The 26,098-nt window shown below is 37.7% G+C and overlaps 1 protein-coding gene across 8 annotated transcripts in view; it reads right to left on the bottom strand.

Moving 5' to 3' along the window:
- Positions 1-21,488, bottom strand: part of VPS8 (VPS8 subunit of CORVET complex) — a 238,741-nt gene extending 217,253 nt beyond the window's left edge. For 5 of the 8 annotated variants that reach the window (XM_045583758.1, XM_036443987.2, XM_045583757.1 and 2 more), the window contains exons 1-3: positions 6,158-6,403; positions 5,311-5,379; positions 1,735-1,865 (exon numbers count right to left, since the gene is read on the bottom strand). In XM_045583758.1, the coding sequence (XP_045439714.1) occupies positions 1,735-1,865; positions 5,311-5,379; positions 6,158-6,310 (353 nt within the window). In that variant the 5' untranslated portion in view covers positions 6,311-6,403. Of the gene's footprint in view, positions 1-1,734; positions 1,866-5,310; positions 5,380-6,157; positions 6,404-20,350; positions 20,371-21,363 lie in introns of those variants that run through there. The other 3 variants (XM_036443984.2, XM_045583756.1, XM_036443983.2) reach the window with 2 other exon arrangements.
- Between the last annotated feature and the right edge of the window lie 4,610 nt (positions 21,489-26,098).

The raw sequence follows: 26,098 nt of genomic DNA, 5'->3' as shown, positions 1-26,098 counted from the left end.
CAGAGGCTGGGGCTTGGGGGAAATGCAGAGATGTTGGCCAAAGGGTACAGACTTCCAGTTACAAGATGAATAAGTTCTGGGAAATCTAATGTACAGCATAATTACTATAGCTAACAATACTATATATACTTGGAAGTTGTTAAGAGAGTAGATCTCAAGTGTTCTCACCACAAAAAAGAAATAGCAATTATGTGAGGTGGTGGAGGTGTTAACTAACCCTACTGTGGTAATAATTTCACAATATATGTATATCAAATCACACTGTATACCTTTAGTCTGTACAGTGTTACATCTCAATTACACCTCAATAAAGCTGAAAAAGTTTTAAATTATCTATTTATAGGAAACAGTGATGAACAGGTTAATATACCCAACAATGGCCCCTATTCCACAAAAGCTGACAACCTAAAGAAGACAGCACTGATACAGGTGAAATTTAAGAAGCGAAGGAAAATACAGACAACTTTATCAACATTAAACATACACATGAATTCAATAAAGTATTTACATTATGCTTCCTCCACTTCTCTTTCCTTTTCATGTGCTCTCCAAGAATTTAGAAGGTGAAAAGCAGCCAAAATGAACTTATTTAGGGTTAAAAGTCCTTTTAACAAATCTTTAATCATCTTTGTGACTCTCCTCTGAACCCATTCCAAGGGAATGAAGGAATGTTGGAGCTGACCTTAGAGAGTGGGAAGAAGGGGGTGAGGCGTGTGGGGAACAGAAAGATGGTGAGTAAACCAAGCTCCATGTTTCTACACAGTGCCAGGTTTGATTTGTGCTCCCTTCAGGGACTCTACTGCTTTGGGGAGTCCCTGCTTCCTACGTGAGGTGCAAAAGATGGCTGTAATACCATGTTTCCCCGAAAATAAGACCTATTTACAGGTTTCCTTCTGAGTGAAATATAAGGCATCCCCCCGAAAATAAGGCCCCCCTAGGCTAAACATGAGAGATTTGATCCACTGATTCTGAAAGAAATGGAGTCACAAGAAATTCACCAGGAAATTCAGGAATTGGATTGTTATGATGATTTTCCAGAAGATGATGACATGACTGTCATTGAATAAATGAGTAAATTCTCTTTTTTTAAATATATTTTATTGATTTTTCACAGAGAGGAATAGAGAGGGATAGAGAGTTAAAAACATCGATGAGAGAGAATCATCGATCAGCTGCCTCTTGAACACCCCCTACTGGGGATGTGCCCGCAACCAAGGTACATGCCCTTGCCCGGAATCGAACCCAGGACCTTTCAGTCCACAGGCCAAAGCTCTATCCAAGCCAAACCGGACTCGGCTAAATGAGTAAATTCTTGATACTGTAGGATTCACAGTTTGTCTGTTTTGTGTTGACAACTACCGTACTACCGTACTGTATACAGGTAATACATTTCCTTTATTTTCATTTAACAATAAATGTGTACCGTATTCTTCTTCATGGAAAAATAAGACATCCCCTGAAAATAAGACCTAGCACATCTTTGGGAGCAAAAATTAATATAAGACACTGTCTTATTTTCGGAGAAACAGGATAGTACCTATCTTTTTATCCTCTCTCCTCAACAATGCCAAAATCTTTAGGGCCTGATAAGCATATTACTTTCACCCAAGTGGGGCTTCTACTTCCTATGCAGGGCTTCAGCAGACCATATTGCACTATAAAGAAATATTTAAATTTTAAATGATCAAATATTTCAATTATTTGCAATGGTTATTTAAATGAATATGTACTTACCTTTTTAAGTTGGTCCTGTCACCACTATCTGAGCTTGCCACAGATGAAGTATCATAGGAGTGAGAATCAATAGTATCAATGTTTAACAATGTAGGATCCTCAAGAACAAAGGATTCATCTTCATCATCAGTCTAAATTGGAAGAATATGGATCAATAAATTCAAAAAAATCCGTAAATCAGATAGACATTAATAGGTTTCTCCAAAACATTTGCATGCTTATTTTTGCTTTATACCTCTTTCCCATGCATTGTTATTGACCAGAGAGGTATAGTACAGAATTAAATTTCAATTCTAGGTAGACATCTTCCTACAAAAAGTTCACTCCAAAAATGTCTTTCTTGTAGCAAGAAGAAGAAGGAGCAATTATGAAGATTGTTAGCTGTAGAATATTTCTTAAAATTCAAATTTGTATAGATGTGCTTCTAGTTAACTAACAGTCAATGGCTAATTAAAAGAAAACAAATACCACCTGACTATAAATAGTGCACAATGAGAAATATGACAGGCAGACACAAGAAAGGCATTCTGGGTTGGAAAGAGCATGTGCAAATGATTTCATAACATGGATTTTGTCCATGAAAAAAAAATTAGTTTAAAATGACTGGAGTACATGAGGAGGAGTTGGAGGTGATGCTAGAAATAAAGATAAACTAGAACACAAATTGTAAAAAGCCTTATATTCCACTGAGCTAGGTGATCGCAGAGTCCATGTCTTTCTAGTCCACTACTGTGTCCCTAGTGCCTAGTACAACACCTGACACATAATCAGTACTCATTTGTTTAATGAATCAGTGTACTATATAGAATAGGTAGTGGGAAGGCAACTGAGATTTTTAAGTGGACACACATCACAGGAACCATGTTTTGGGAAGATAAATGGGGCAGTGAAGATGGGTAAGGGTAGAAGAGGAAGATTGAGGCAGGGAGACTTAAGAACCAGCAAGAAGGCTATTGCAACATCAAGGAAAGAGAGGGGAGTCCAGCCTAGGAATGCAACAGAAGAGATAAAAAAAAAAAAAAAAGAAAGAAACAATGACAGAAATATTACTGAGATAAAATCCTAAATCCATGGTAACCATTTATATGGGGGAGGGAGTTTAAGGCAGGAAAAGTCAAAGAAGATTCCAAGGATTCCAGCTGAGAAACTAGGCAAAAGGTGATACTACTGAGATAAAGCAGAATAGCAAATAAAGCAGAATGAGGAGTTCAGCTTTGAACGAGTGGATTCTGAACAATTGACATTAAAGAAAAATGTTCTGATCATACCTTCTCTTTCAGCTGGACTACCTTTGCTTTATCATTTCCATTAATGTTCTTGAGAGAGCAGTCCATACTCATTATCTTTACTTTCTCCACTCATCACTACCAACTACTGACAACTACCCTTGCTGAAATTAGCCAAATCCACTGGCCTATTTTCAGTTAGTATGTTCTCATCCTCTATGCATCATTTAACACTACTGACCATTCACTACTTCTTGAAATTTTCTCTTCCCTTAGTTTCTAGTAGTACATCTCTTTGCTGGTAGTCCTCCAAATATGTGGTCTCTTCTAGCAGTCATGTTCTCTATTTTCTCCTCAATCTAACCTTTAAATGATACTGTTCCCCAGGATATTCTTAGTACTCTTCCTGTACTATATGAATATAGTATAAGGAGCCTCTGGGACAACTTTAAGCATACCAACATTCACATGATAGGGGTGCCAGAAGGAAAAGAGAGGGAGCAACAAATTGAAAACCTATTTGAAAAAATAATGACAGAAAACTTCACTTACCTGGTGAAAAAAATAGACATACAAGTCCAGGAACCACAGAGAGTTCCAAGTAATATGAACCCAAAGAGGCCCACACCAAGACACATCATAATTAAAATGTGAAAGGTTAAAGACAAAAAGATAATCTTAAAAGCAGCAAGAGAAAAACAGTTAGCTACCTACAAGGGAGCACACATACGAGTGTCAGCTTATTTCTCAATATTGTAGGCCAGAAGACAGTGATAAGAAATAATCAAAGTGATGAAACACAAGGACTTACAACCAAGATTACTCTACCCAGCAATGCTATCATTTAGAATTTAAGGTCAGATAAAGTTTCAGAAACAATAAAAGTTAAAAGACCTCATCTTCACCAAACCAGTATTACCTGAAATGCTAAAGGGTCTTCTTTGAGAATAAGTTCAAAAATATGAATAATAAAATGGCAATAAATACATATCTATTAACAATTGAATCTACAAATCAAAATAAACAAGGAGTCTAATGAACAAAACAAACTGGTGAATAAAATTGAACCAGAGACCTGGAAACATGGAACAGACTGACAGATCTCAGAGGGAAATGTGTGTGTGTGTGGAGGGGGTGGGGGGGCAGGAGGGAGGAGATTCACCAAAAAACTTATATGCATACATGCATTTCCCATGGACATAAATAATAAAGTAGGGTGGTGAAAGCATGGGACAGGATGGGATTTGGGTGGAGTGGTGCAATGGGGTTGGGGTAGAGGGAACATCTGTAATGCTCTCAACAATAAAGAGTTTTTTAAAAGTAACAGCAATATCAACTAATATAACAAAAGAAATAAAAGTCATGTAAGAAAAATGAAAGATACAATTCACAAAGAAAGTAGTTTGCATCCTATAATAAAGTGTTGGCTACTACCCTAAAAGTAGTAAATGGAAAGAAGTAATAAAGACCAAGGCCCAACTCACTCAGAGCTATGGGATTAGTGGGCATTTCTGTTGGGGAAACTGCATCATTATCTTTTAGAAAATACAACCAAAAATCTGAAATAGATTTATACATTAAAAAATCGAAGCCAAACCTTCAAGGGAAGTCTTAAGCAAGTTTGTAAAAGACCAAGAAGACCGAGTTGAAGAATTATCAGCAGATGCAGGGTATGCTTCACAAACATGTACTTCCTCCAAGTTCCTTTACAAAGCCTTTTATTGCTTATTCAGAAAAGGATAACATCATTCCAAAAGTCTGAGAAACTTTTTAATAGAGACAGTACTCATAAGATAAACTATGGAGGTTGATTTTTCTTTATATAGAAGGATGATGAGGCACAATGCAAGGCTGCAAATGGTCTTTAGTATCAGAGGATGAGCTATTTGAATCACTGGTAGAGATAACGTTATCAAAACATAATACAATCTCAAAAGTGACATGAGTTTAGTACTTCAACTCACTTAATAAAACATTTTTTAAAATTTACCAAGTAGGAGGCACTGTACTGGGCACAGATGACCAAGACATGGCTTCTGCCCTTAAAAAGCTCACAATTTAGATCAGCAATGTCCAATAGAACTTTCTGCAAAGACAGAAATAGTTTGCATCTCTGCTATTCACTATAGTAGCCACTAGCTACATGTGGAGTACTGAACATTTGAAATGTGTCTGTACAAATGAGGAATTGAATTTTTAATTCTTGTTTAATTGTAATTAATGTAAATTTAAAATGCCACATGTGGCTAGTGGTTCCCACATTGGACAGTGCAGATATTGATATATACACTATAACTAATATAGAAATATTATAATTAATACCATAAAATGATCATTATTATATACTTACCTCATTTAGTATGCTTTCCAATGTTGGAGGAGTATCAACTTGAGGAATATCAAACTCCTTGTCATCAATCTAAATAGAGAAAAGAAATTAATGCTCACACAATGATGCTTTCCCTCTTACAATCATATGTTTTAATTAATTTCAAACCATTATCAATTAAGAGACACACATACCACCAAACTAATCACACGAGAGCCAACTCAATAAAAATCCATGGTAATAAGGATTAGGTCAAAAGACTATAGAACTGTTTCCTTTCCTATCCACCTATCAGTGATTATAAAGACAAATATGCACTGACTACACCATCCCCACAGCCCTTTCCAGAAAGCTTCTGTGAAGGAAATTGGCATTTGCTTTCTTAGACATGACAAAACAGTATGTTTTAAGACAATCCCTAATTTTCTAAGTTAAGACATAAGTCATATAAGCTATATACACAAAGGTCTGACATTGCATTTGTTAGTCATTTCATAAATGATGGTGAGATTAATTAGGTCAAACAATTTGTCATTAAATATTCTCATGGGGGAGGGGGAATCGCTATGTAAAAATTTTAAACTTACCACTAGCTCTATGATTTTAAATCATTTAATATAGTGGCACTTCAGTTTCTTCTTTTATAAAATGGATTGCCAGAGTATTGTAAAGCTCAAATGAGAACATGTAATAAAGTATCTCATAAACTACAATGAACTATACAAATGAAGAGTGATAGTACCTCATAAAACTGTACATACTCTTATTAATCCATGCAAAAATGATAGATTTAAAGTTTCTGAGTTATTAAGTACAGTCTAATCAACATTTCTGTTAAATTCATCACTTAACAAAAATTGAATTTTACCAGATCATTTTTGAACTCCAGTTCCTTGTCCAGATCTATGTAGGAGAACTTTGAAAGTGAAGCTTCTAGATTGAAAGATTTATTCAGTTCTTCTTCAGTAATCTTGGCACAGAGGCTCTGTTCCACATTTTCATGGTCTGGTTCATTTTCCATATTTACTTTTAAGAGCTGTATTCAGTCAATCTAAGCAAGTTATTGTTTGTTTTGTTTTTTGGCCTTAAATCATGATGACCAGAATGATGATCTCTTTTCAAAAAAGAAAATAATACGTTGTTTAGATTTCCTCAACAGAACATTCTGAAGACTTATTTGGTCAGACTTTTGGGAAAACTTAATCATCTGATTATAGGCAAAGGGAAATTAAAACAAGGGTATGAGGTATGATATGAAGCTGGGTTTCTATGGGAGCATAAAGGAAGAACATCTATCTCAGGAGTCTAGGAAGGAACCCACCACCCAAAGTCTTAAGTCTGGTGATAGAGACAGACTTAGGATAAACACAGTCACCAGGTCTGGTAATAATTAGATTTATGTTCCTAAGAGCATAAGGGCAAACTGGTGCCAAAAGCTACAATTAACCCTTTCCTCACATTCTTAAACCTTAGAGTAGATCTCCAAGTACTCTGTAGATACTCATATAGACCAATGTTTTCACTGGCATCTATACAGGACCACAGATCCCTCAGGGGCCTTGGGCAAACACAAAGAGCCCAAAATTAATAGCTAGTCACCTAATATGACACTAGTAAATCTAATGGTTAAGATCTATCATAGTAGGCAACAATGATGCTGAAATAAAATAATTCCACAACCAACTAGAGATTTCTAGAAAGAAAGCCAGTCATATAGAAACATGGACATTTTCAAGGAAAACTGAAATACTTTTTTTTTAAAAAGTGCACTTTTTTTTGTAGATTTCACAGCGCTAAATAATACAATGTTATACCAAAAAGAAACAGATGGCCAGACTAGCATGACTTACTTTGTGGTTGAGCATCAACCTATGAACCAGGAGGTCACGGTTCTATTCCCGGTCAAGGCACATGCCTGGGTTGCGGGTTTAATACCCAGTAGGGGGCATGCAGGAGGCAGCCAATCAATTATTCTTGCTCATCACTGTTTCTATTTCTCTCCCTCTCCCTTTCTCTCTGAAATCAATAAAAATATACATTTTTTTAAAAGAAACATAATTTTGTTTATTCGCAAAGTTGTCTAGCATGCAATTATCTGCAAAATTTCTAGAAAACTAAAAACACAGTCAGGAAAAAGTAAATTATAAGTGTAGAGATTAAATTTACTTTTAAATGTTTTTAGTTTATGTTATAATTAGACTCCAATTGACCAAACTTTTAAAAATCCATCACTTAGCTCTACCTGTTTCAAATAAAGAAATAAAAATATGAAAACAGAAACAATGCCATAGTAATAATGATAATTTTAAAAAAAAAAACCCTCCCCACCATACAAACTCCTCTCTTACCCCTTAGTGAAGTGAAGGCAAAAAAAAAAAAAAAAAAAAGGCTGACAACCACTGAGCCATTGAAAGAGCTAATTTTTTAAAGGGTATAGGGCATGTTGTTGTTTTTAAATATATAGCATGCCTAAAATACAAAATGTTATCTAATTGGGCTCATTTTTTTATTTTCTTTATTTTATTTTTTCCATCACAATTAATTCTTCATATCCCCATACTTATAATTAATTTCACTTCCTTCAGTGTTTCAGTTTTGTCACACTAAAAAAATTAATATCTACTATGTGTAAGACTCATGAAGACTGTTTTTTAAGGGCTGAAACCAATCTTTTCTAGCTAGTACATTTGGCATATTATCAAATATAGACTAATTTCTTTCACATGCCACAGAAGATAGACTCTAGGGCTTTTATAAAACACATGCTATTAAATATATTTCTAAAAAAGATAATTGAGGGTACTCTGTATCTGGCAACATTAGAAAGTATCCTTCCAATCTCAGTTACTAAATTACTGCTTCTTTTGCAATGAGCTAAATATGGTAGTAATATTAGCAATATTATATGCCTTTCTTCAAAGAAAACTGAGCTAGCTCATGAAAAGTTACTTCTTAATAAAGTTCACTCTTGTTTGTACTACAATACTTAGCAAAAATTATTATAACTAGTCAAATTATTATAATATTTGCAAATATGCACAATTAAATTTATATTCAGTGATTCCTCAGGAAAGTTTCTGAGATTTATTCATATATATATGAATTTTGTGCACCGGGCCTCTAATATATATATATTAGAGGCCCGGTGCACAAAATTCATGCACAGAGGGGTGGGGGTCCCTCAGCCCAGCCTGCATGCTCTCACAATACAGACCCCCTGGGGCATGTCCAACTGCTGGTTTAGGCCCGATCCCACAGCAGGATCGTGCCTAAACTGAAAGTTGGACATCTTTCTCGCAATCCGGGACTCTGGCTCCTAACTGCTCACCTGCCTGCCCAATCGCCCCTAACCACTCACCTGCCTGCCTGATCACCCCTAACTGCCTCTACCTGTCTGCCTGATTGCCCCTAACTGCTTGCTTGCCTGCCTGCCTGCCTGATCACCCCTAACCACCTCTACCTCGGCCCCACTGCTGCAACTTCATCTGGAATGCCATTCAGCTACCCGGCCTAATTAGCATATTATGCTTTTATTATTATAGATACATGCACTTAAATAGTAGGAAAGACTATAGAGAAAGAAATAAAGCTTTTATGTAAATTATCAATAACCTACAATGTTTCATTCTTTCCATTTGTCTTTCTAAATAACTGAGAAAGGAAAACAACTTTTTTCTAGCTCTTTTTATATCTCCTATGTGGAGTTAGAGACACACAGAACTGCTCAGTCAGCATCTCTGAACAGCAATAAAAGAACATCATCCTACCATGCTACCCTACTTCATTTCCAGCCTTCACCTCACTGAGCTCCTGTGATTGATGTGATGTGGTAGCAAAGTGAAAAGAACACAAGTCAAAGGGTCAATTAAAATCAGGTTTGAATCTAGACTTTACCAGTTCCTACCTATAACTTTGGTCAATCTATCTAACCTTTTGGAGCCCCTCTATTTCTACATTTGTAAAATGAACTTTCCTGTAGCTCTTTGTGTTCCTTACACAGAGCAGCAGCTCTTGTTTTGGGAAGGGCCCCTTCAAACCACGTGGTTCTTGTGGAGGCTGTCAATCAAAAATCTCAGAGGAAAGGCATGGGGGGGGGGGGGGGGGGGGGTGGAAATAGGTCAACCAAAGAACTTATATGCATATATGCATAACCCATGGACACAGACAAATGGAGGGGGACAGGCTAGAAGGGATTAAGTGTGCGTGTGTGTGTGTGTGTGTGTGTGTGTGTGTGTGTGTGTTGGGGGGGGGGCATTTGTAATACTTTCAACAATAAAGATTTAATTTAAAAAATAAAAATAAAAAAGTAATAGAGATTGCCTAAAGTAACTAGAGTCCTTCACCAGGATTCATTAAAATGAAAGATCCATTTCCATTGTTCTCTAAACAATAAGTAATAAGGCTGGGCAGCACCACCACCCCCCCACACCCTATTCTGCAGAAAAAGGAGATCATTTATTCAGTACACATCAACCAAACACCTACTTTGTGTCTGTTACTGGAAATCTACCTGCATAGACACAATTTACATTCTAAGTACAGATTCTCTAGCAAGAATGAAATCAACCCACAAACACAAGTAGGAGGAAAGAAGAGGAAAGAGTGTCCTGATATCATTCAAGTCGCAAGTTTCCAATTTTCTATGAAGTTAGCTCTGGTAGTTTGGATACATAAGCCAAAATACTCTCCCAATTTTCTTTTTTTGGCGACTTACAATTGAGAGTCCTAACTCCTAGGAATGCAACTGCCTATTTTGCAAGAATAAATGACAAAGTGACTGTAAAGCATTAAAAGTAATGCTTGGACACAGAATAGGTTTTTAAGAAATATTAGCTATTATCATTTAAAATTTCCTCAAAAATCACCAAATTCTTCTAAAGTTAAAGACCCTGAAACAAGAGCCAGTAGCCCACACTAAGCTATCAGAAGAATACCTTATTGCAAGGATATGCTTCTAATATCATATTAGAAGTTTATTTATGAGATGAATTGTGGGGTTTTGCCTAAGACTAGTACAGCTCCCAGCAAAGCAATACGTACATTTAATAATATTTTTAATTATGATAAGTATCTTATACTACTATAATAATTCATTCTAAAATTATGCCTTTTTTTTATATCAGTTTCCTCTTTTGTCACTAACCAGCAGTTTTTCCTTTCTTTCGGTTAGTCAGTAAATGTTTCCAACCCAAATAGACCTGCTGAGTCAAAAGGTCACAATGCTCATTTTTTTAAAAAAGAGTTCACCAGAGCAGCTTCTGTAAACTTTTTAGAAACTGGGTGTGCCTGAACTTACCTGTCATAGGCAGAAAAACAGTGCCCAATGATGCCCTTTCTAATCCCCAGAACCCCTAACTGTTACACGTCAAAAGGGATCAGCAGATTTGATTAAATTCTAATTTTGAGTTGGGATATTTTCCTGGATTATCTGGTGGGCCCAATGTAATCACAAGGGTCTTTAACAGTGGGAAAGGGAGGCAGAAGAGCGTGTCAGAGGACGAGATGTGATAACAGAAGCAGAGAGATGCTATACTGCGGGCTTTGTAGATGAAGGAAGGGTGCCAGAAGACAAGGAGTCACCTCAGTCTTTAGAAGCTGCAAAAGACAAGTAAAGGATTCTCTCCTGGAGCCTCCAGAAGCAGCCAGCCCTGCCACTGCTTGAATGTAGCCTACTAAGACTGGTATGAATTTGTGAACCACAGACCCAGACAGTAATAAATCTATGTTGTTTTAAGCTACTACATTTATGGCAATTTGTCACCATAACAATAGGGAACAAATGTACTAACAAATTTCAATTAATTTGTTTAGTAACATCTTCAACATTCTGAAATACTAACCCCTCCCTTGTAATTTGATGTTGCCCAAATATTTATTGAGCAAGCTTTTCATTTCAATATGCAGAACAATGATGAAATGATTAATATATGACATTTAATATTACACTTGATGCTGATACTGCCTTCAGATATCACTTAAGTGCTATCTCAATGCAGAGGTTGGCAATAAACTACTGATAATTTCCTCCTGAAATACAATTCTACAACTAGTTCTTCACCTAGTCATTGGGTAATCTAGTGTTTTTATCATTCTTAAGGCAATGCCATGCCAGACAGTATCTGCAGACAACACAACAGGTAACCTCAATTGTCTTAGTCTCTCCCAGAATGAAACCAAATTAATATAACAGAAAATATATGTCACAGAATCATATTACCCAATATATTGTCCTCTTCTGAGTGCTGATAAATGAATATTTTAATATTCTAATTTAAGATTATCTGATATCTTGGGAGCATTGATCAGACCGTCAAACCTCAATGGAAAGGCAAATGAGGGTGTGAGGGGGGATGGTAAGAGATCAACCAAAGAACTTGTATGCATGCATATAAGCATAACCTATGGACACAGACAGTGGGGGACGCCTGGGCTGGGGTCAGGACCAGGTAGGGAAAGGTCAATGGGGGAAAAAGGAGACATACGTAATACTTTCAAAAATAAAGAATTTAAATAAAAAATAAATAATAAAACATTATCAGATATCTTGATAGTTCCCAAGGTTGTTCCCTCTTAATTAATAAAGTATTCCCAACCAATTAATAGATTCAAGGACCATTTAAAAATATATACATATAAATAATATAAACAGCAATGGCTCCATTATAACATTGGCCAAATGAATAATAACTCTAGAATGTGACCTAGATTAAGATAGGTTAATGTGGAACTCTTTCAACAGTTTTATTGTTGTTGTTTGCTTGTTTTCTTACTTTGGCAAATGTTCCCAACTGTTCTCAAGTTCCAGGATCCTAGAACTTTTCACATTACAGTGAAATCAAATCAAGTACGTGGTTTTGTTTTTTAATTTACTGTATCCCAGAAAGCTATAACAAAATCATGATATGCAAACAAGTTTACATGCCAACTTTGTTTCTAGCTTCCCAATCCAAGTTATTTTTTTTCTTCCACTTACTTCTTTGTTTTTTTATGTCTTCTTGTGGTTTGTTTTGTAAAGAAAAATACAATAGAGGATTAACTTCTATTAGTTTTCTACTATATTTCTTGGGTAAATGGACTCATCTTTAACAACTCCCCAATGCCTACAGGATAAAATTCCTAATTCTAAGCCTATGATTCCAGACATCAAATGAGCTGGCCCTACTTTCCTTTACAACTAAACTCGCTATTTTAATTTAGTCCTTTAAGAATAGCTTCCACTTTCTCTCCATGTCTACTCACTCTGCTTGACCTTCCCTTTCCCTTTCTTCTCCATTTATCTAAGTTCCTTCCTTCTTTCCTTCCTTCCTTCTGGACAACGTCCCCCAAGCGTCCTCTAAATCCAGAATGCATATCTTCGTTAGCATAGTGCCAGGCCACTTTCCTCACATTGATTCATTATATAATGTACCATGTGACTATGTCTTTTCTCCCCAGCTATACAATAAAAATGGGACCATGCTTCTCTGTATATTCCACATCACCGGGCTCACTGACTTGCATAGCTAAGTAAACATTTAATAATCATTTGCTTATTAACACAGAAACTGGAAGATGAGAAAAACACCTGTCTTACAAATTAAATACATCAGTTTTATTACCTGTAACTGCTAAGCTTCAGAGGACACTGTCTCACAGATTTTAGGAATCTACACCATAAGCTAAGTTATAACTGAGTTCTACCTTTATTTATTCAGGCTTGACAACTACTGCTGATCATATTCATCCTTCAGATAGCAGCTAAAACTTTGATTCCTAAAAAAAACTTTTTTGTCCTACTCAACTATGGTAGCTAGGCTCCCGGTTAATATGTACCTATATTGTTCTCTTTTATTACACTAACTAGAGGCCTGATGCACAAAAATTATGCAAGAGTAGGCCTTCCTTCCCCTGGCTGCAGGCACTGGCTTCCCTCTGGCACCCAGGACAGGGTTTCCCTCGAAGCCCCAGCTTCATCAGGAAGGCCGTCAGAAAGGACGTCTGGAAGGATGTCTGGTCTAATCAGCATATTACACTTTTGTTATATAGGATTATATCATTTTTTCAGTGTCTGAACCATCATTCCCTTCCCTCTATAGAAATTAAGGTTCCAGGAGAGCAAAGATCTGTCTTTTTCACCATTGTATTTCCAATGCCTAATTCCACTGCCTAATCAACCCACCAATTCAGCCAGCCAGTCATCCCCTCCCTCCTTACCTAGATACTAGTAAACAGCCAAGCAATACTTCGTTACTGGTTTCCAGAGCCTCAAATAGCAGTTCTGGTCATTCAAAATAAGATGTGGTTAGTCGTTCTACCCCAAAAAGCCTCCCACCTTGCAAGTTCCTTTCTTTATATCTAGGTGAGATTTTTTTTTAATCCCTAACACTGATTTTATCTTTTAGTGAACATTTTGCTCATGCGTAACATGATACAAATTCCACAAATTCAGATGTTTCATGTTCTTTTATATTAATTCAGCCTATAGGCCAAGGTGAAAATATATCTTATGTCCACTCAATTTACAGGAATTCATCTATTATCTCTAACAAAGGGAAAGAGAGGGGAGGGGGAAATGATTCACAAAGAGCCAGGGACTCTATATACTATTCCACTCAGTAACCACGTGCTTCAGAGGAAGCCTGGGAGAGGAAATGGATATCTGCTGTCCTTTAGTTAGTCTCAGTTTTTGCATGCATAAGCAATCAATTTCATCTGTGCTCACAATATCAAAAAGCATGCTGTTCCAACATGGAGCAAAAACTGGCTGTGTTGGACTTCCTGACAGATCCTATGTCAATCCCCAACGTGACTCTTTCCCAGGGTACTTTGAAAGTACTCAATTTTCAAGGGCACTCAATTTCACCTTACTGGGAAGCAGACCCTGTGTTAGATGCAATGCTCTCTATACTGAGATGAGCTGCTTACCTGACCCGTGAGTTTCTTTCCAAGAAAAGGCACATTAGGTATCTATGAACCACAGTGCTTAGAGCTGTCACTAAATGCCCAGAAAATGCCCAGAAGGCTGTTTCTTTTTCTCTTCTCTTGGTAAATGTCTAAATGAGAAGAGTGGCCATTTAAAACTTGGGAAGTACATACAGAACAACAAATATTAAAAAGAAAAGTGAAGGAAAAGAAGAGTGCTTGATATGGAACATTCTCAAGGAATTCATATGGTTGGGACAAAAACTAGCCTAAACAAATTTAAGAAGAATTAAATCATACCAAGCATATTCTCCAACCACAACGCTTTAAAATCTGAAGTCAACTGCAAGAAGAAAGCTGGAAACCCACAAATATGTGAAGATTAAACAACATGTTACTGACCAATGACTAAGTCAAAGAATAATAAAAGAGATCAAAAGATACACAGAAACAAATGGGAATGACAATACCATATATCAAAATTTTTTGGATACAGCAAAAGTGGTAATAAAAGGGAAGTTTACAGCATTACAGGCCTACCTCAAGAAAAATGAAAAATCTCAAGCAAACAACCTAGCATTTCACTTTAAAGAACTAGAAAAAGAACAAACCAAGCCCAAAGTCAACAAAAGGAAGGGAAATAATAAAAATGAGGGCAGAATTAAGCAAAAATAGAGAACAAAAAGACAAAAGAAAAAAATAATGCAATAAAGACTGGTTCTTTGAAAATATAAATAAAACTGATATCTCTAGCTACATTTACTAAGAAAAAAAGAGAAAAGACCCAAATAAACAATATCAGAAATGGAAGAGGAGAAATCACAATGAACACTACAAAACTAAAAAGCACTACACAAGAATACTATTAAAAGCTATACACTATCAAACTTAATAACTTAGAAGAAATAAACAAGTTCTTAGAAATATATAACACTGGAGGCTCAGTGCACAAATTTGTGCACAGGTGGAGTCCCTTGGGGTGGCTTGTGATGATTGGGCCCCATCTCGCACTCCCATCTTCAAAGGTCCACCTAGCACCCTGCCATGGTCTAGCACCACTCCCTCACCTGCTCCACCATCCAGCCATGTTCTGCACCAACCCCTGGTGGTCAGTGCACTTCACAGCAAGCAGTTGAATTCCCAAACTCCCAGTCAAACAATTTGCATGTTAGGCTTTTATTTAATAGGAGGTTTCCTAGGCCAAATCATGAAGAATTAGAAAATCTAAATAGATTGTTCATCAGTAATAGTCATCAAAAACTCTCCAAAAAAAAAAATAAATAAATAAAAGTATAGGGCCAGATGGTTTCACTAGTGAATTCTACCAAACATTCAAAGAAGATTTAATACCTATGCTTCTCAAACTCTTCCAAAAATAGAACAGGTAATATTTCCTAACTTGTTACCTTAATACCAAAACCTGGCAAGAAAAACAAAAAGAAAATGACAGGCCAATATCTTTTATGAATATACATGCAAAAATTCTAAACAAAATACTAATAAATTGAATACAATAAAACATTGGGGTTCCTTCCAGGGGCACAAAGATGATTCAACATACACATATCAATCAATGTGATAAACCACATTAACGAAATAAAGGATAAAATCATAGACATATCAATTGATGCAGAAAAAGCATTTGACAAAATCTAATACCCTTTCTTAGTAAAAACTCTCAGCAAGGTGGGAATAGAAGGATCATACCTCAACATAATAAAAGCCATATATGATAAACCCTCAGCCAACATCATACTCAATGGGCAAAAACTCAAACCATTTCCCCTAAGAACAAGAACAAGACAGGGATGCCCACTCTCACCACTCCTGATTGACATAGTACTAGAAGTATTAGCCATTGCAATTAGACAAGAAGAAATAAAAGGCATCCAAATTGGAAAAGAAGTAAAGCTGTCCTTATCTGCAGATGACATAATATTGCACATAAAAAACCTGAAAGACTCCATCAAAAAAACTATTAGACTTAATAAATGAATTCGGCAATGTAGCAGGACATAAAATTAATGTCAAGAAATATATGGCATTTCTATATACCAATAGTGAACTTACAGAAAGAGAGACTAAAAAGGTAATCCCATTTACCATCGCACCAAAAAAATTAAGATATCTAGGAATAAACTTAACTAAGGAGGTAAAAGACCTATACATGGAAAACTACACGACATTGAAAAAAGAGATAGAGGAAGACATAAACAGATGGAAGAACATACCATGTTCATGGATTGGTAGAATCAGCATCAGTATAATACCTATACTATCCAAAGCAATCTATAGATTCAATGCATTCCCCATTAAAATACCAATGGCGTATTTCACAGACCTAGAAAGAACTCTCCAAAAATTCATCTGGAATAAAAAAAGACCCCGAATAGCCACAGCAATCCTGAGAAAGAACAAAGCAGGTGGGACCTCAATACCAGATTTCAAGCTGTATTACAAAGCCACTATTCTCAAAATAGCCTGGTACTGGTACAAGAACAGACATATAGACCAACGGAATAGAATAGAGAACCCAGATATCGACCCAAACCACTATGCACAATTAATATTTGACAAAGGAGGTATGAACATACAATGGAGTCAAGACAGTCTCTTCAATAAATGGTGTTGGGAAAATTGGACAGATACATACAAAAAAATGAAACTAGACCACCAACTTATACCATACACAAAAATAAACTCAAAATGGATAAAGGACTTCAACAGAAGGCGGGAAACCATAAAAATACTAGAGGAATCCACAGGCAGAGAAATCTCAGACATGCCGAAGCAATTTCTTCACCAATACCTCTTCTAGGGCAATAGAAACTAAAAAGAAAATAAACAAATGGGACTACATCAAAATAAAAAGCTTTTGTACAGCAAAAGAAACCATCAACAAAACAACAAGAAAGCCCACTGAATGGGAGAACATATTTGCAAATGTCATCACGGATAAAGGTTTAATCTCCAACATCTACAGGAAACTTCTACAACTTAATAAAAGGAAGATAAATAATCCAATTAAAAAATGGGCAACGGACCTAGAATCTTTTCAAAAGAAGACAGGAGGAAGGCCAAGAGACATATGCTCAAAGTCATTAATCATCCGAGAGATGTAAATCAAAACGACACCCGTCAGAATGGCAATCATCAATTAATCAACAAAAGACAAGTGCTGGCGAGGATATGGAGAAAAAGGAACCCTCCTGCACTACTGGTGGGAATGCAGACTGGTGCAACCACTGTGGAGAACAATATGGAGTTTCCTCAAAAAACTAACAATGGAACTCCCATTTGACTCAGTATTCCCACTCCTGGGAATATATCCTAAGAAACTAGAAACACCAATCAGAAAGGATATATGCACCTCTATGTTCATAGCAGCACAATAGCTAAGATTTGGAAACAGCCCAGATTAAAAAGCTATGGTACATATATGGTGATGGAGGGAGACTGAACTTTGGGAGGTGAGTACATAATGCAATATATAGATTATGTATTATAAAACCATACACTTGAAACTTATGCAATGTTATTAAGCAATGTCACCCCAATAAATTTAATTTAAAAAATAAATGACATGTTTTACAAAGGAACCCAGGCCAAGGTGGCTCCCTGGATTCGATTTCCGGTCAGGGCACATAGCCAGTTTGCAGGTTCAATTCCCAGTCAGGGTGTGTATGGAAGGCAATCTTTTGATGTTTCTTTCTTTCTCATATCAATGTTTTCTCTCTCTCTCTCCCCTCACTGCCCCCACTTCCCTCTCTCTAGAATCAATGAAAAACATATCCTCAGGTGAGGATTAAAAAAAAAAATGCCTGAGATCTGCCTGCATATGGTGCTAAATTATTATTATGAACACAACTCTTGATAGCCTCATTCTAGAAAACAAAAATCTAAATCCTCTGCAACAAATACAAGAAGAACTAAGTCTACAATTAGCTATTATGTATAAACCCTAACATTATTCATCAGTTTCATATCAACGTGTTTGAGGCAACAAAACGAATGAAAAGGTATCATTTCTTTCCAGCTTCTAAGAAGTTCCCCACTATTACAATAATCTCAAAGACTCACCCCAACCTCAGAGAACTCCTCCTAAGAAGCACATGAACCTGTGCTTCATGTAGGCTGGAATATATTATTTTTTTCTTCCTCACTAAACTGGGATGGGTGAAAAGTTAAATTCACAGAAGGTAGGATTCCATTCAATTGTAGACTGAGTAGATGGTGGCCTTCCCACTCATCTTAATTAACTACCAATTAATTGTCACCTCAGGTTGTCTTGGTAAGGTGTCAAGGAGGATGTACAGGCACAAGAGATTTATTTTTTAGAAGAGCAAGAAGAGACTTCTAGCTCAACTGCAGAGGGAAAAATCTATTTGGTTATGGTTAAAACATCCCAGTACTTTCACCACCTTTCCTCTGGAAAAATGCCCCTCCTTCCCTCCAACCATGTAATTGGTGGTACTGCCAGTCAAATACCATATCTGCCTAGCCAGAAGAGTAGGCAGAGGACATTCTTGTGTCCCATTTGGCCAAGCAGTGCCCTTCCCAAGGTTTTGTAAATATTGAAGGTAGGAGTTTTCTCTTTAATCTGGGTGTTTGGAAACTTGAAAGATGTAACACGGGAGCTATTATACAGAATGAAGATAATTCAAACATTAATTCAAAGTTCAGTTAAGAATAGAACAGCTTAATCTTACAAATATACACATATGACACCTGAAGCTGTGGGTCAAGATAATCTATCTAAACTCTGTGGAAGCTATAAAAAGATCAAAAGTTCAAAACAACAATGCGGTACCATCTCACACCTGTCAGAATAGCTAACATCAACAAATCAACAAATGACAAGTGTTGGCGAGGTGGCAGAAAAAAAGGAACCCTCGTGCACTGCTGGTAGGAATGCAGACTGGTGTAACCACTGTGGAGAACAGTATGGAGTTTCCTCAAAAAACTGAAAAATGGAACTCCCATTCGACCCAGTAATCCCACTCCTAGGAATATATCCTAAGAAACCAGAAACATCACTTAGAAAGGAAATATGCACCCCTATGTTCAAAGCAGCACAATTTACAATAGCTAGGATTTGGAAACAGCCTAGATGCCCATCAGCAGATGACTGGATCCAAAAACTGTGGTACAGCTACACAATGGAATACTATGGTGCCATAAAAAAGGAATTCTTATAATCTGCAGCAACCTGGATGGAATTGGAGAACATCATGCTGAGTGAAATAAGCCAGTCAATGAAACAGAAACACCACTTGACCTCACTCATTTATGGATAATAAAGAATATTATAAACTGATGAACAAAAAGATAAAGCAACAAACAGACTGTCAAATTACAGCTGGGAGGATAGGGAGATATGGGGGAGATAAGAGATCAACCAAAGGACTTGTATGCATGCATATAAGCAAAATCAATGGACGAAAAACTCTGGGGGGGGAGGGCATGTCTGGGGGGGGGCAATGGAAAGGTATGTACACATATAATACCTTAATAAAAAAAAAAGTAAAAAAAGTTAAACATACTTCATTAAGTTCTAAAGGCCTTACTTTTCATTCCCATACATAACTGACATTTGATATCTCAATGGTTGAAATGTCTACAAAAAGAGTGAGATACAGCTAAAAATCATCAAGATGTCCCAATATTCTGAAAGACATAAAATATTCACCTGCTTTTGAAGCTGGAAGGAAAACATCTATCCAGGAACAAAGGATAATCAATATATTACTCTTAGAGCTCTGGAATTTTTTCACATGTAACTATGTATCTTTAACATATCAAGCCCAATCATTCAACCACAATCCTCCCCGACCGGCACACTTATCTTTATTCTGCACTCTATGGAACAAGCCAACCATTGCCAGAAGTTTCACTATCTATTCTTTGCTTACATTTAATCACGAGCAAACCCCTATCTTATGCAAACATATGTAGATCCTCCAACCCATCTGTATTAAATATACTTCAGCCTAACCAGTGGTCAAGGACAACAGTGGGGTGGGGGCATGCGTGGGGACGGGTGGGGGATGGGAATGGGGGGATGAGGACAAATATGTGATAACTTAATCAATAAAGAAATTAATATATGTATATATATGTATATATATATATATATTTTTTTTTTTTCAAACACACATACCGGACATGTAATTTTCTGACCATCACAGACATCTGTAGTAGAGCTGATGCCACAAATTAACATCCACGTTTGTTTGGCTTGGGTTTTTGGTTTTTGAAGGGGTACTTTGAGAGAGGTGGGAGGTCAGGAAGGTATGGTAGAGGGTGGGTGGGGCAATGCAGAGGGACACAAGCCTTCCTGTCCATTCTCGGATTGGTGGAGTATGGAAGATACATGCTTAGCTGGAGAAGGCTCCAGGTGTTCTTGATTACCCATGCCATGAAGCCTCTCTCTCTGATCTCCCTCCATCCCACCCTAATCTCCTTTGAAAAACACCCAAACACTTTAGGCCGCTGTTTCCCTTCTTCCTGGGGGTACCAACTTGAGAAAAACTAACCCGGACATAGGAGTGGCTTCAAACGCTAGAGACCCACCGGTCCCCTGGCTGCCCTCCCTCTGGGACACTCCTTGCAGGCAGAGTAAGTGGGACCAGCCTCACAAGAGTGCGTCTCAATCCCAAGAGGTGGACACCCCAGCCATGCCCCAGCCTCCCACTTGGGGAGCACACTCATCCCAGTCCTCGAGGGATGGAGGGGCCTACACCTGTGCCCCGAGCCCCAAAGGCGGCTGCACACCTGTTCCATCCCGGGGAGGCGTGTATCACCACCGGCCTCCTGCTCTCACGGTCTGGGGGGGCGGGTGCACCTGTCTCTCAGCCTCCCATTCCCTTGCAACCAGCAAGTGGAAACTGCCCGACCCAGTCCCAGGCCGAAGGGAGGGCACACCCTTCCTCCCCAGGGTCAGCCCCGCCCGGCCGGTGGGCCCCAGGCCAGTGAGCCGGTCAGGGGCCGCTCCGTCCGCCACCCCGAGGCCGCGCAGCTGTCGCGCGGGGGAAAGGGCGGCAGCTCAGGGAGCTCAAGGAGCCGACGGGCGTCCTCTTCCTCCTTCCCTTCCCCCCCCCCCCCCCCCCCCCCCCCCCCACCTCCTCCGGGGTACAGCCCCTCCCAGCACCGCCGGCCCAGCCCACACAGTACCTGCGCCCGTAGCCGCGCCAGCCCCGACCCCCGGCCCACGAGACCCCGCCCCCTGCCCCAGCCTCACGCACGCATGCGCAGTGCCTCCTATCCGCCTGTCCCTGCTGGCCACGCTTCCGCTTTCCTCGCGCACCGGGTCTCTCCTGGGCGGGCCCCGCCTCTACGCCACGCCCTCGTTTAAAGGGCCAGAAACACTCCGTCTCAGCCCAGGGAGTTTAAGGGTGATTTACATATTTGGGAACAGGAGAATGGAAATATCAGAGGAGGAGTGCAGACCAATACATAGAGGTCTCTGATCTAAGAGGAACCCATTTCCAGCCCTATGTCAGTGAATTTAGCCTTTAAGAAAATGAACCTACTATCTTCAGCGATTCCAGAAAGGCAATTGATTCCCAGGCTTTTGGAGTTTGCAACCAGTAATTTTTTTCTATCATTCTTTTGAAAGATAGAAACGTAGGATTGTAAGCTTTAATTTTTCCAAATAAAGACAGTAAACACACACACACACTAAAAATCAACTATTATTTTCTAATTTATGTACATTGCTCTGCAAAAATAGATCTTAACACCAAAAAATATAGGAGACCCACATTCTCAAATAAAGAAAATATATTTTAAATGGGTAAAAACATATTGATTTCTCTCCTTCTGAAGATGACAGTTTTCAGGACAAACTCTTTTAGAGGCTCCACTCTGGGTGGGAAAAATAAAAATAAAAATAAAAAAGGCCACACGCTAATCTGACAAGCTCAGGGAAGGCCTGCATGGCAGTCTTACAAACTCAAAGGCCTAAAGTAACTGTCAAAGGGTAGTCTGAAATTAAAACTTTAACTAAAAGCAGTTAACGTGGGTAGTTTTGTCCTAGGCCAGTATCTTCCTGGATAAAGGTCAATCTTTACCTTAACTGAACCTATTGTCTTCTTGCATCTAAGTAAGATAGCATACCTGAGAAATATCAGGGTGATTTGTAATTTCCCTTTCTCTGGGCCACTCAGGGCACAACCGAAGGCCCTGGGCGCCAGGATGGAGACCATAAATTCCTCCATTGTTATTATCTTGTTCATTGTTGACTGTTAACTATCCTGTACCTATTTAAGTAAAAGAAGTATGTGTCTATCATTTTACTTTTTATCCAATCCCAGCGATCCCTCTCCCTTTGCTTTCTCCTGCCTCCCTAATCTATCACCAATTTATCTATCACTAATGGATTTCATGTAACCAACTTATGTCTCCTCCTCCTTTGATTGTAATGTATAAAACAAGGTGAAAACCTGCCATTTTTCCCAATTCATTGAGATTGTACTTCCTGGCAATTATCAACACTTTGACTCAAACTCACAAAAATTCTTTACAGGTTAGAATGTCTTTCTGTTAACACCACCAAAGATAACATTGGCCCCATGGAGCCTAAGATCAAGAAAAGAGAAGGATTAAGAACACCACAGCATGCTCCAGGAAGGAGATATTGAAAACACCTCTATTGAGCATCAGCCAGGTTCACTACAGTTCCGGGCCTTTGAAGGACCCAAAGGTGTGTAAGACACAGCCTTGCCCTCCGGGTACTCTTTGTCTAAGAACTCAGTGTACAGATGTAGCTACTCACATAAGGCAGGTTGTTCCGAGAGGTATAAGGAAGTTATAATACCAGCATTTTAGGATCACAGATAAGGGGGAAAGGTGGAATACTTAGGGAGGAGGTGATGTCTTAGGAGGGCCTTGAAGGATTTCAGTAGACTGAGAGCAGGGAGAATGCCTACCTGGGGAACAGAGGTATCAAAGGCAGTACAGTAGTCCTCCTTATCCTCAGGGGACACATTCCAAGACCCCCAGTGGATGCCTGACACTGAGATAGTACTGAACCTTACACGTACACACTTTGTTTTATATATATATATATATATATATATATATATATATATATATATATATATATATATATTTACAGTAAAAATCTGTAAATTAGTCACAGTAAGAGATTAACAACAATAACTAGTGATACAAGAAAACAATTATAAGACATATTGTAATGAAAGTTTATGTGAATGTGATTTCTCTCTCTCTCTCTCTCTAAATACCTTATTATGCTGTGTTCACCTTTTCACTTAAAGGAAGCACTGAAGGCTTCTGTTTGGCATGTTCAAATTGCCAGCATCATTATTCTTACATTTTGGGGCTATAATTAAGTAAAATAAGGGTTAAGAACACAAGCTCTGCTGAAACCAGTTTGGCTCAGTGGATAGAGCGTCGTCTGCGGACTGAAGGGTCCCAGGTTCGATTCTGGTCAGGGGCATGTGCCTTGGTTGCGGGCACATCCGCAGTGGGGGGTGTGCAGGAGGTGGCTGGTCAATGTATCTTTCTCATCAATGTTTCTGGCTCTCTATCCTTCTCCCTTCCTCTCTGTGAAAAATCAATAAAAATATTTCTTTAAAAAAATAAAAATAAATAAATAAAAGAACAATACAATTTAGTTTGTACCTAAGCCTTTATTAAAAAAAAAAAGAAGAAGAAGAAGAAAAAAAAGAACACAAGCTCTGTAATACTGAGACAGTCAATCTGATAACCCAGATGGCTATTAAGTGACTAACGGGCAGGAGTATATACATACAGTGAACTGGAGCCTCTAGTACCCATAATAACTGTACAAAGTAAATCTGAGATCTGTGGATGGATGTCATTGGAAAGTGATTCCAACTCACAATCAGGAATGTTAGAGGGTGGTCTCAGCTGATATGCTACGCTTTATAGAAATGTTTACATTAATAAAAAATAAAAAATATTGTATGGTTATTATAGGAAACTTGGCAAAATCAGTAAATATAAGAAGTAAAACAGAAATGACTCACATTCCAGAAAAAAAGCACTCATGGTTTTTGCCTTTGTGTCTTTTACTTTGCCTATTTACATTTTTGACATAACAGAACTAAATAGAATATAGAGTCCTGTATCCTATTTTTTTTTCTTTTTGCTCAATGTTATATCTTGAACGCTATTCACAGTTATTAAAATTGTTCACAAATATAATGGTTGGTTATGTTTCTTTTGTTTATTTTTTATTTTTGGACATATAAGGTATTTTGTATTTCTTCAATGTTAGCAAGAACATTGCCATGAATATTCTTATACTAAAATTTTTGCCCACATTTTAAAATTATTTTCTTAGGATAGAAACCTCTAAGTGAAATTACTTATTCAAAGGCTTTGAAAGCTTTTAAGTCTGTAAATACCTACTGCCAAATAGCTTTCCAGAAAGGTCAGGCCTGCTTCCGTTCTCACCAGAAGTGCTCGAGGGTGCTCATCACACATACCCACCCACATTTATTTTATCTTTTCAAAAAGCTTTGCCAGTTTGATAGAGGAAATTGCCTCTCATTTTAATTTGTGTTGGATTACTAGTGGAGTGGAATATCTTTATAAATTTATAAAGTTATTCTGGGAATGCAGCTTTACTGCCTATGTTTGCATTTGTGATTGGCAAGTAGTACTAACTGAACTGTTGCACACTTATGAGAAAAAAGCACAGGGAGGGATTTAAAAAAATAAATAATGTGGTCACACCACATTATAGCCAAATTATATTGTGGTGTACCATACAAACAAAGTTTAGTGAGAGAATTGAGTCATCACAGGTATGTGGTTAAATAGGTCTGTGCCATTACAGTCAGTAAAATATTCATGTTGAGCAGGGTGATTTGGTTTCAGCAAAATATCATTACTTATATTAAATCAACATTGTAATTTTACTTTCCTCGTTTGGTAATTTTGTTTGTATTTAATTTAAAAATTTGTTTTGGTTTTACAAATGCATAAAATCTATATATAAAAGCCCAATATGCAAAATGTCCGCTCAGGAGTTTGACCAACTGGGAGTTTGACTGCTCTCTATGACATGCACCAAGAGTTGGCATGGAATGAAGGAAGGCCCTGGCCAGCAGCAGCTCTAGGGACCCTATCCATGCATGAATTTCGTGCACTGGGCCTCTAGTATTTAATAAAGGAGTCTTTTCCTTTGGTTTGTGTCTGAACATTTACACGTATGCATATATATGTATGCAACAATATAGAAAAAATTTAAGCCAACTCTAGAAATATGTGAGAATTTTTTTCCCTTACAAGAAACCTTAAAATTATTTAAGTTTGAGAAACATTGATACAGGAGGTTTCTTAAAGTTTCATTTGTAATTACCTAAATGTAGGAATTACTTATTTTTTTTCTCCAAGGTAAGAGTGGTGTCAGCTTACATAGTATTGGAATTTTTCTATACAGAATATTGTTATGATTTTCTTTCTTTTGGAAAGAGCACCAAAAGCTAAACTATGTTTAGGGTTCAGACAGTGTGTTTTGGCTTAAAATAAACCATTCGTCAAAGTTAACTTTATACAGGTCAGTAAGACCCAGACAAAAAAATGTTTGTGTTGATTAAACTTGTCTTTTTAAAGTAAGACAAAACAGTTGAACAGAAAGCGATTAAAACGAAACTTCTGTGAAGTGGATTTAGGAAAAATTAAACTCTTGAGAAAAATGTCACATGTGCATTGTAGGCGCCTTTCGGTATGGGAATCAATGAAGACTGGCTGTTCTGACAGCCATGAGTTAGAAGGGGAGCATCACCCAAGGGCTGCTGCAGTTGGATGATGTCCTAATACCCAATCCTACTCCTCCAGCTCTCCCAGGACAGGAATTATATATATAATTATACACACACACACACACACACACACACACACACACACATAC

The sequence above is a fragment of the Pipistrellus kuhlii genome, unplaced genomic scaffold (assembly GCF_014108245.1).
Source record: "Pipistrellus kuhlii isolate mPipKuh1 unplaced genomic scaffold, mPipKuh1.p scaffold_m20_p_2, whole genome shotgun sequence".
NCBI classification, from domain to species: domain Eukaryota; kingdom Metazoa; phylum Chordata; class Mammalia; order Chiroptera; family Vespertilionidae; genus Pipistrellus; species Pipistrellus kuhlii.
Note: the sequence above shows the minus strand (reverse complement) of the source record. Positions and strands in the feature narration are given on the sequence as shown.